At 53.2% G+C, this 11,652-nt stretch overlaps 1 protein-coding gene across 1 annotated transcript in view; it reads left to right on the forward strand.

Annotated features, from left to right (window-relative positions):
* Window positions 1-10,366, forward strand: part of gcn1 (GCN1 activator of EIF2AK4) — a 31,642-nt gene extending 21,276 nt beyond the window's left edge. Inside the window, exons 43-58 of the mRNA XM_064354173.1 lie at window positions 72-189; window positions 562-777; window positions 1,297-1,461; window positions 1,935-2,096; window positions 2,445-2,537; window positions 2,829-2,972; window positions 3,289-3,558; window positions 5,605-5,718; window positions 6,072-6,302; window positions 6,509-6,702; window positions 6,962-7,076; window positions 8,104-8,200; window positions 8,595-8,743; window positions 8,900-9,010; window positions 9,180-9,401; window positions 9,738-10,366. Coding sequence (XP_064210243.1) covers window positions 72-189; window positions 562-777; window positions 1,297-1,461; window positions 1,935-2,096; window positions 2,445-2,537; window positions 2,829-2,972; window positions 3,289-3,558; window positions 5,605-5,718; window positions 6,072-6,302; window positions 6,509-6,702; window positions 6,962-7,076; window positions 8,104-8,200; window positions 8,595-8,743; window positions 8,900-9,010; window positions 9,180-9,401; window positions 9,738-9,863 — 2,527 coding nt within the window. The 3' untranslated portion in view covers window positions 9,864-10,366. The remainder of the gene's footprint in view (window positions 1-71; window positions 190-561; window positions 778-1,296; window positions 1,462-1,934; window positions 2,097-2,444; window positions 2,538-2,828; window positions 2,973-3,288; window positions 3,559-5,604; window positions 5,719-6,071; window positions 6,303-6,508; window positions 6,703-6,961; window positions 7,077-8,103; window positions 8,201-8,594; window positions 8,744-8,899; window positions 9,011-9,179; window positions 9,402-9,737) is intronic.
* The last annotated feature ends 1,286 nt before the right edge of the window (window positions 10,367-11,652 follow it).

The following is an 11,652-nucleotide window of genomic DNA, read 5'->3' on the forward strand; positions in this document are numbered from 1 at the left end:
TCCCCTCACATAAATATACACACACACACACACACAGTCTGTCAGCCACACTCAGACTCTGTCCCTCTCAGGTTCAGCTCGGTGCAGCTGCTGGGCGACCTGCTCTTCCACATCTCTGGAGTGACAGGCAAGATGACGACAGAGACGGCCTCTGAGGACGACAACTTCGGCACTGCGCAGTCCAACAAGGTGCCCCTCTAACACTAATGCAGACACACCCCTTATGCGAGAGATTGGTGCCTTTGAGATGGGTGTGAAAATATCTAAGTAATGAGCACTGAGTGTTTGAATGTACAATCATTGTTGAGGTCTTATCACTGAGTTACAAACCTCAGTCAGCATGTTACAGGGGTGCAGAACTACCCAGTCTATTTTGCTTTCAGATACATGGAGGTAGAGAATGCTTAGAGTGTGTGTAGTGTGTAGTGTGTAGTGTGTAGTGTGCAGTGTGCAGTGTGCAGTGTGCAGTGTGCAGTGTGCAGTGTGCAGTGTGTAGCGTGTGTTGTTGTTGGTGTGTAACCTGGCGGGAGGATGTAATTCGGTGTTCCCGTGGCGGCGCAGGCGATCATCGGCGCTCTGGGCGCCGAGCGGAGGAACCGGGTCCTGTCGGGCCTGTACATGGGCCGCTCCGACACCCAGCTGGTGGTGCGGCAGGCCTCCCTCCACGTGTGGAAGATCGTGGTGTCCAACACGCCCCGCACCCTGCGCGAGATCCTGCCCACCCTCTTCACCCTGCTGCTGGGCTTCCTGGCCTCCACCTGCCCCGACAAGAGAACGGTACCCCCAACCACCTGCCTCTACCTGCCCCCAACCTCCCCAACCTGCCCCTGCCTGCCCCCACCTGTCCCCGGTCGCCCCCGCATGCCCCCTACCTGCCCCCACCTGATCCCTAACGCCCACACTTCTTCTGTGCTCTCTCTCTCCCTCCCTCTCTGTGCTGTTCAGTGTTCAAGGTATAAGAGTATGAATTTGTGATTAGAATGTTCTTAACTGAACATTCTACTGCTGATGTCACAGTCACCATGGGTAATTGAAAGCAATGGAGTTCTAGAACACTGAGAATTTTGAAAAAAACATTCCAAGGAACCTACTCTTCAAAGGGTTAAAAGTGCTGAGCTTTGTTGTGAATGCCTTAAATGTTTTAGTTCTTTCCCCCTTTATCTTTCTTTCGCTTTCTTTAAAGCTTGGTCAGGCTCGTATGTCTGCCTGTACATCTGTCTATCTGAATATGCTGTGCTCTCTACGTCTTATCTGTGTCTCTGTGCTGACTCTGTACCCCCCGGTCCGCTGTCTCAGATCGCGGCGCGGACGCTTGGAGACCTGGTGCGGAAGCTCGGGGAGAAGATCCTTCCGGAAATCATCCCCATCCTGGAGGAGGGCCTGCGCTCGGACAAGAGCGACGAGCGGCAGGGCGTGTGCATCGGGCTGAGCGAGATCATGAAGTCCACCAGCAAGGACGCGGTCAGTCGCCCGCCGCGGCCGCCACTGACCGTACCAGAGCTGCAGTGCAGGATCGCTGCTCACATTACACAAGGGAGGGCTTGGAGAGAATAACAGTCTCCCTTGCATGTTCACCCAGTAAAGGGGCTATATATGTACCTTTTCATATATGCTCGATTCATATGGCCAGGTTTACTGTACAAAAACCACAAGTGATGTCAGTAACTGGGAATTGTGTAAATTGTCCCATGGATTCCACAATTTTGATATTGATCTGTTAAAATGGACCTCGCTGACACGATAATTTTGTGGCTGTGCTCTGAACAGATTTGGTTGCCCTTTTGTGCAGATGCACCACAAGTGTAGTTTGATGTTCGCGCAGTTTGTCCTAAAGTTGTGAATGTGTAGCGCGCATATTTAATGAACTGGAGCCCAGCGGTGGTCTAGAGGCCGGCACACTGAAGGCCGCCCGCGCTGACGAGCTTGTCCCGCAGGTGCTGGTGTTCTCCGAGTCCCTGGTGCCCACGGTGCGCAAGGCGCTGTGCGACCCCCTGGAGGAGGTGCGGGAGGCCGCCGCCAAAACCTTCGAGCAGCTGCACGCCACCATCGGCCACCAGGCGCTAGACGACATCCTGCCCGCCCTGCTCCGCCAGCTGGTGAGAGAGGAGGGCGCCTGTAGGGGGCGCTGCGCTGAGAAACCCCACTGGCCCATCGTCTGCAGTGCGCGGCACTATAGACGCAGACTTGGGTGGTAAAATTGAATGCTTATGTTGCATGGGAAGACCATGAGAATAAATTAGCAGCATGATGGCGGTAACAAGCCTTGTTTAAGATGGAGCCCACAGATTCGGGTGGTAAAATTGAATGCTTATGTTCTATTGGAAGACCATGAGGATGGTAAATTTGTGTGTGCTTGTGTGAATTTGTATAAGTATATTATTTATATATATATATGTGTGTGTGTGAGAATGTGTGTGACTGTACATGCCTTTGTGCATTCCCAGGATGATGAGGAGACTGCAGAGTTTGCCCTTGATGGACTGAAGCAGGTGATGGCGGTGAAGAGCCGCTCTGTGCTGCCTTACCTGGTGCCCAAGGTGAGCCCGTCAGTCTGACCGCGGGTGCTGAGGGCCAGGCTGGTGCTGAGGGCCAGGCTGGTGCTGAGGGCCAGGCTGGTGCTGAGGGCCAGGCTGGTGCTGAGGGCCAGGCTGGTGCTGAGGGCCAGGCTGGTGCTGAGGGCCAGTCGGGTGCTGAGGGCCAGGCTGGTGCTGAGGGCCAGTCTGGTGCTGAGGGCCAGTCTGGTGCTGAGGGCCAGGCTGGTGCTGTGATGCGCACTCTTTTTTCCCTGCTGGATTTGTGAACTCTGTCTCTCTCTCTCTCTCTGTCAGCTGACGGCCCCCCCGGTCAACACGCGCGTCCTGGCCTTCCTGTCGGCGGTGGCGGGCGACGCCCTGACGCGCCACCTGGGCGTCATCCTGCCCGCCCTCCTGTCCTCCCTCAAGGGCAAGCTGGGCACCGAGGAGGGACAGCAGGTGAGAGCCAGGGCCACACCCACACCTACAGACCCCGCCTAGACAATTCTACAACTTTAAGGCCGATGGACAATTCTGCATTAAACTCCATTTAGACAAATGCATGTTTCACGTTAGGTATATTTATGCACTTTCTAGCCCTGCCAAGCCTTATGTCATTGCTCTGTAAATGGAGCACCAGGATTGGCCGTTGTTGCAAGCGGGTGTCACTGCGCACACAAACCCAATGGGGCGGGATCAGCCAATGAGGGCTTTGTGGTTTGCTCTTTGTGGGCGTGTTAAGCAGCGGGGTCCCTCCCCTCTCCCCTCATCACAGGAGCTGTGCAGCTGCCAGACTGTCATCCTGTCCGTGGACGACGAGGCCGGCCAGCGAATCATCATCGAGGACCTGCTGGAGGCCACGCGCGGCTCGGACCCGGGCCTGCGGCAGGCCTCGGTCACCATCCTCAACGCCTACTTCGCCCGCACGCGGCTGGACTACAGCGCCCACACCCGCACCCTTCTGTCGGGCCTCATACGCCTGCTCAACGACGCCAACCCCGAGGTGCTGCAGCAGAGCTGGGACACCATCAACTCCATCACCAAGGTTAGCGCGCCGCGGGGAGCTAGCGCCGCTCCTAACACAGCTCGTAACGCTAGCGACAGGTGTTACGTCTGACCAGCATGTTCGCTCATGCACTTCAGGGATCCAGTCTGGCAGAAGCAGACACCTTGATTGGTGGGAAGGTTGAATGCAAAATTGAATGGAAACCTGAAGTGCTGTTGAATGATGTGGAACCATCTGCATCCAGTCCACAGAGGTGACACAGAGCGGTACAGAACGCTTTTAGCGCTAGCGTGCTCCACAGAGGTGACACAGAGCGGTACAGAACGCTTTTAGCGCTAGCATGCTCCACAGAGGTGACACAGAGCGGTACAGAACGCTTTTAGCGCTAGCATGCTCCACAGAGGTGACACAGAGCGGTACAGAACGCTTTTAGCGCTAGCGTGCTCCACAGAGGTGACACAGAGCGGTACAGAACGCTTTTAGCGCTAGCATGCTCCACAGAGGTGACACAGAGCGGTACAGAACGCTTTTAGCGCTAGCATGCTCCACAGAGGTGACACAGAGCGGTACAGAACGCTTTTAGCGCTAGCATGCTCCACAGAGGTGATGCAGAGCGGTACAGAACGCTTTTAGCGCTAGCATGCTCCACAGAGGTGATGCAGAGCGGTACAGAACGCTTTTAGCGCTAGCATGCTCCACAGAGGTGATGCAGAGCGGTACAGAACGCTTTTAGCGCTAGCATGCTCCACAGAGGTGACACAGAGCGGTACAGAACGCTTTTAGCGCTAGCATGCTCCACAGAGGTGACACAGAGCGGTACAGAACGCTTTTAGCGCTAGCATGCTCCACAGAGGTGATGCAGAGCGGTACAGAACGCTTTTAGCGCTAGCATGCTCCACAGAGGTGACACAGAGCGGTACAGAACGCTTTTAGCGCTAGCATGCTCCACAGAGGTGGTGCAAGCGGTACAGAACGCTTTTAGCGCTAGCATGCTCCACAGAGGTGATGCAGAGCGGTACAGAACGCTTTTAGCGCTAGCATGCTCCACAGAGGTGATGCAGAGCGGTACAGAACGCTTTTAGCGCTAGCATGCTCCACAGAGGTGATGCAGAGCGGTACAGAACGCTTTTAGCGCTAGCATGCTCCACAGAGGTGATGCAGAGCGGTACAGAACGCTTTTAGCGCTAGCATGCTCCACAGAGGGGCCGAGACGTTCCTTCCTCAGTGCAGTGTTATGTTATCCTTTTCAAAGATTACAAATTACAGAATTATGATCCCCCTGGTGCTGGCCGAATGTTCAGTGTTCATCGGATCCGACGCGCTTGTATTGTGTGCAAGCACATCTGCTCTGTTGAATTATTACTATTACTATTTTCTGGCCAGAGAGTCTGTGTGTTTGTATTTAGGATAAGCTAACGTGAGCCACGTAAATCAATTCGTTTTTCGGTTTCCCAAATTGCCGTATCGTATGTTGACGTTGTGGAACTATTTGAGTGCACGCTAAGTATATCGCTTACACACATAATGAGCAGCGTGCTGTTTTCAGAATTCCGGGTTTGATATTTCTGTGTCTGGCTCGCTGGGTTGTTCTTGCATTATTCAAACTGTAGTGCTGCCTGAGGCAAATCAATACAGCCCGAGGGGATCTTTGAAGTCCCATTCATTCATTAGTCATGCGTTCATTAAATGAGCAGCCAGTATGTCAGGTGTGTGTGTGTGTGTGCGCGAGTGTCGGTGTCTTCGAGAGGAGTGAGTTAAGTAGACATGTTTTGGTATGCGTGTCTTAAGAATAGTAACTCCGGCTTTCTCCAGAGTGCATGCATGTGTGTGTGTGTGCGTGCGTGTGTCTGTCTGTGTGGTTTTTTGTGTGTGTGTGTGCGTGTGTGTGTAGGTTTGCATGTTGAGAGTAGAGTGAGGCTGACCCAGCTTGTGCATGTGCGCGTGTGTGTGCGCGTGTGTGTGCGCGTGTGTGTGCGCGTGTGTGTGTGTGTGTGTGCGTGTGTGTGCGCGTGTGCGTGTGTATGCTTGCATGTTGAGAGTAAGGAGTGAGGCTGACCCAGCTTGTGTGTGTGGCTTTATGAGCAGAAGTTGGACGCGGGCAGCCAGCTGGCTCTGATCGACGACCTGCACAGAGACATCCGCTCAGCGGGCGCCGAGGCTAAGGGACAGCATCTGCCCGGCTTCTGCCTGCCTAAGAAGGTGAGTCTCTGACCATGAGAGCACACTTCAGAGCACACACTGACCATAAGAGCACGCTTCGGAGTACACTGTGGCTGTAAGAGCACGCTTCAGAGCACACGCTGACCATAAGAACACACTTTAGAGCACACACTGACCATAAGAACACACTTTAGAGCACACACTGACCAAAAGGACACCCTTTAGAGCACACACTGACAAAAAGAAGACACTTTACACACACTGACCAGAAGAACACACTTCAGAGCACACACTGACCATAAGAGCACACTCTGACCACAAGAACACAGTTGAGGTCCCGGCAGAGGCGTCCGCACAGCTGCCTGAGCCCTTGTCTGTGCTGTGCCTGTCAGGGCGTGACCTGCATCCTGCCGGTGCTGAGAGAGGGCGTGCTGACGGGCAGCCCTGAGCAGAAGGAGGAGGCGGCGCGGGCGCTGGGAGGGGTCATCAAGCTGACCTCGCCCGAGGCCCTCAGGCCCTCCGTGGTCAACATCACCGGGCCCCTCATCCGTATCCTGGGAGACCGATTCTCCTGGACCGTCAAAACCGCACTGCTGGAGACTCTCACCCTGCTCCTGGCTAAGGTGGGTCTCTTCCTCCCGCTCTCCTTTTATTCTCTCTCTTTCCCATTTCCCTCCCTCTCCCTCTCCCTCCCTATCTCCCCACCCCTCCCCGTCTCTCTTTCTCTTTCTCCCCCCTCCCTCCTCTCTCCCTCCTTCTTCCCTCCCTCCCCCCCCCCCCCCCCCCCCCTCAGTATTAACGCTCTGTGTCTGTGCTGCTCCTCCCCCAGGTGGGCATGGCTCTGAAGCCCTTCCTGCCGCAGCTCCAGACCACCTTCCTGAAGGCCCTGCAGGACACGAGCCGGGCGGTCAGGCTGCGGGCGGCCGAGGCGCTGGGCCAGCTGGTGTCCATCCACAGCAAGGTGGACCCGCTCTTCACTGAGCAGCTGGCCGCCATCCGCAACGCCGAGGACGCCGGCGTCAGGTAGGCCCAGGTCAAAGGTCAACCGCGGGGGGCCGGCCCCCTCAGCACGTGCTTTACGGGAGCGGGTAGAAACCCTGAAGGTTTTGCGCAAGAGTGGTTTTCTCTCAACCACACAGGCTGCCCTGACCGCACGCCGCCCTTGTAGCGGTGCTAGCTGGTAGCTGGCTCTGGCAGTGTTAAAGCTGCATTGTTTCTTATTGTGCAGACAGAGCTGTGCTTGCTAGTCTGTTTTATGATTTCCATTTCCACTCTCTCTCAGGGAAACCATGCTACAAGCTTTGAGGTTTGTGATCCAGGGCGCGGGGTCAAAGGTCGATCCAGCCATTCGCAAGAACATCACCACCACGTTGCTCGGCATGCTGGGACACGATGAGGTACGATGTGTGAAAGTCAAGAAAAATTGAGTTTGTTCAATGGACATAGTGTCACATAAGACCATACAGAGAGAGCGTAATTAGAGGTGAATCCAGAGCTTTAGATTTTTCAAATGTTTGACAAACTAGACTCCATTTCCCTACAGCCCCTTCTGCAGAACATCCTGTGGCACTTTTCTGTGCACCCCTGCAGTCTGCACTCTACCGTTTAGGTTATGGTTCTGATCGCATGACAGGAAGTGTAGTGCTCTTTTTTTTTCTTTTTTTTTACTGACATTTTTCTCAGTACTTCTGTTGCATAATAATGCACTTGAGTTCTCCACACTGGTGTGGTTTCATCTGCCCTAAATTGCTTACAGACATTCCATGTGAAAATGTTATGAATTATTCCTAATAGAAAATACAGAACTATGAATGAGTGATAAGTGCTGGTCTTGTTCACTGGGCGTGTAATTTCATGGTAATGAAGCTGTAATGAGAGATCAAAGGGACTCTGCTGCTGTGCGTTTGTACGAGCGTGTGGCTTTGTTTCCGTGGCGATCAGTCTCCACTTGACATCCTGCCCGACAGACTCTGAGCTCTGGGCAGGATGTGGCTTTGTGAGGGGGGCGCGCTCGGATCCTGCAGCGCATGAGGGACGTGGCCCGGGCGCTCGCTGCAGCGCCTGCGTCTGCCTGCGTCTGCCTGCGTCTGCCTGCGTCTGCCTGCGTCTGACTGCGTCTGCCTGCGTCTGCCTGCGTCTGACTGCGTCTGCCTGCGTCTGACTGCGTCTGCCTGCGTCTGACTGCGCCTGACTGAGTCTGACTGCGTCTGACTGCGTCTGCCTGCGTCTGACTGTGCCTGCCTGCGTCTGCCTGCGCCTGACTGCGCCTGACTGCGTCTGCCTGCGTCTGACTGCGTCTGACTGTGCCTGACTGCGTCTGCCTGCGTCTGACTGTGCCTGACTGTGCCTGACTGTGTCTGCCTGCGTCTGACTGCGCCTGACTGAGTCTGACTGCGCCTGACTGCGCGCTTGTGCTCCCCGCAGGACGCCACGCGCATGTCCTCGGCCGGCTGCGTCGGGGAGCTCTGCGCCTTCCTGTCTGAGGAGGAGCTGAGGAGCGTCCTTCAGCAGCATGTGCTGGGTGAGCACACGACTGCACACACTCTCACACGCACACACTTACACACACATACACAGTATACACATCCTTATACATTCATACCCAGAACTCACATTGCCACATGCATGCACACAATATAGTCATGTCCGTTCACACAAGTGCACACCTATTCACAAATGCAACACTCAGTGATGCATACATATGCGCCCTCACATGTCCATACCCAGAACACACACAATCGCATCCACACACATCACACACCACGTACGTTCTCACATCCGTTCGTACGGTAAAAACTCATATCCATAAACCCAACACACACACTGCTGCTGCGGTACCAAATGGCACGTCACCACACACACTGCTGTTTCGGCGGTGGTGCGGCCACGTGACCAGCTTCCCCCTCCATCCGCAGCGGACATGTCGGGCGTGGACTGGATGGTGCGGCACGGGCGGAGCCTGGCGTTGGCCATCGCGGTGCGGGCGGCGCCGGATCGGCTGTGCGGGGAGGAGTACGGGGCGGCAGTGCTGGAGGCCGTCCTGGCCAGCGCCACGGCGGACAGGGTGAGGGCGGGCTCCTGGTCGGACTCGAACCGCGAGCCGTCAGAGCCGGATGAACGACACAACCACTACAAGTGCAGGTTTCTCTATCTATAAAACATCCTGCATTACTCCTTTCCCTTTCCCTCTCTCATCTATGCCATCTCTGCCCCCCCATAGATTCCTATTGCCACCAGTGGGGTCAGAGCTATGGGCTATCTGATGAAACACCAGCTCAACAGTAATGGAGCGGCTGGCGTGTCCCCCCGAATCATCACACAGTTCGTCAAGGTGAGGTCCTTTAAAATGTATACGCCCAGATACCGTTTAGATTTCCAGTGGCTTATTGTGCTGCCGCTGCCCAAGGCCTCAGAATGCCTGGCCTATGGGGGGTGGTATGACTGCACATGCCAGACGATACAGGGGCGGGTCACTTAACATGCCACTCACCCCCCCACAGTGTCTGCAGAACCAGTCCAGCGACATCCGGCTGGCGGCGGTACGGGTGCTGTGGTGGGTGTGCAAGGACCCGGCCACGCCCGCCCTGGACCCCAGCCTCATCAAGCCGCTCCTGAAGAGCCTGCTGGACAACACCAAGGACAAGAACACCAGCGTGCGGGCCCAGAGCGAGCACACCATCATCAGCCTGCTCAGACTGCGGCAGGGGGAGGAGCTTATGCAGGTCAGGCTCCCGCACCTGCCGGCACACACGCTGGCCTTAGCCCCTCCCACCGCCACCAGCTGTGTCATTACCACAGGCCCCTTAATCCAGTCGACATTTTTCCTTATCTGTCTGTCACTTTTTTTCTCATTCGCAGATTAGTTGGTGCTGTGATCACCGTAAATTTTACTCGTCATGCATTGTTCGTGGGGAAAATGGCGTATTTGGCGCCGAATAGCGTGAATTGTGTGCGTGTGCGTGTGCACATGCGTGTGCGTGCGTATAGGCGTGCGTGTGCGTGCGTATAGGCGTGTGCGCGGGGCTCAGTGATCGCTGACGTGCTGTTTGTGGTTTCAGAGCCTGACCGCCATACTGGACTCGGCCAGCAACGACCTGCTGTCAGAGTGTAACCGCCGCTCCCTGAAGAAGATCTGCAGCCTGCCGGAGTCCACCGAGGAGATCGACGACACCATCCTCACGTGATGGGCCGGACTGAACTGCACACCTCACCCTGTTGCTCGCACACACACAGCACACGCACACACACACACACACACACACACACACACTCCCGCAGTAGCCTTTGTTCTCTGCGATGGATAATGGATAGAGGAAGAGGCAAAGGAGACAGTTAAGGACAAACATCTCCGTGGTGAAATGTCTCAAGAAAGGTTCATTTGGTTTTTCCCCCTCTTTAATTGCTTTTTGTTTTATGTCCCAGTGAGAATAATTTTAGATTGCACAAAGTGCAGACATTCGAAAACCAAACTAGATAAAGATATGGCAAACAAAAGATTGTGCCAACTCTGTACTGACATTAAATTCTATGTTCCACAGAAGCCTACTTGTTCATCAAGGACATCACTGTCCTTGGTGAGATCTAAAGGAAATTTTCCATTTTCAGTTGCCCTATTTTTATCTTATACTGTTTTGTGTGTGTGCAAGAAGGATTGCTCCAGAATGGAAATAAATCTTGTGTTAAATTATCTTTGAATTTTGAGTTCATACTGTAATTCATATTTTCCTCTTATCGATTGAAAAGGAAAATTGCATACATTAACAAAGGAGTTACTATAAGTTTATTTTAAAATGGGTAACACTGGACCCGTTGCAAATTAATTAATATATTGTTTAATGTGTCCATAAAGAACGGTTGGATGCCATTGGGTGTCCATGAACTTGACATGGGGTCTGGTTGGCTCGCGCCCAGCCAGTATCACACGTGTAGTGGAAAATACTGTTACCCGTAGGAGCTCCATGGTCTCCTGCATAGATGAGAAAAAGCCGTGCCTCTTATGATTGGATCCGCTGTATGGATTTGACGAACTGTGGTGGCAGTGAGGATTTATGATGTTGACGGTGCTGGAGTGGAGTAATCCTGTTGGTCAAATATTTCAGTGTGCAGTGAACCAACCTTAAAATGTCAGTGTCCCACAGATCTACAAGTGTACTGTACATGCTTGACTGTAAGCCGCATATTGGATTGATATGTTTTCCATGTCCCGTCGGTACATTTGAAATGCTATCGATTAAATGCTATGCCCCGTCACTTTAATGCCCTCTGCTTTTAGGATTTACTAAAATATTTGTATTTCCCAAATTCGACCCGAGGTATGTTTTCCCCCTCAAAAACTAGTTCTTAATCAACGAGGCTTTTTCAGCATATAATATTTGGCAAGACTGGCTACTTAGGATTTTGTCTCGGCTTATTTTAAAACAGAATGCACGTTTTGCTTTTGTCATCTGACTTGTTCGACAGTCATTTCCAAAGCTCGAGGCTTGCTTTGGTCGTAGACGTTCGTACTTTCTGCACTTGATTCATGTGATGTCGCCTCTTAGTCTATCGATCGGTCAGTCAAAACAATTGTCTCACATTATGCATTATTTAAAAAAATGCGTCATTTGCCAACTGAACCTTGAAGAAATGTCGATGTAAATTTTTCATGGCACATGTCCAGTTTTGCCATAAATGATCTGTCCTCTGAGGCCACATTGCAGATAAATGGGCAATCAGACTACAGATCAATTAAGAGCACATTATACTCTGGGGAGAACCTTTCCAGTTGGAATGAAAGTGAGAACACTGGTCGCCAGCAGTGTTTTCATCATCCGACGAGGCAGTTCATGACTGCAGAAGGTTTCGGATGGGGGAGAAAGATTTCATTTTCCTTAAAAAAAAGAAAGAAAAGAAACACATTCGGTGTGCTCTGTTGATCACACGCGAGGCGCAATGCATTTTCCCAAAGAAAAAAATAGTGGAACTGTTCTACAG

This window comes from Anguilla rostrata, chromosome 10 (assembly GCF_018555375.3).
Source record: "Anguilla rostrata isolate EN2019 chromosome 10, ASM1855537v3, whole genome shotgun sequence".
Lineage (NCBI taxonomy): Eukaryota > Metazoa > Chordata > Actinopteri > Anguilliformes > Anguillidae > Anguilla > Anguilla rostrata.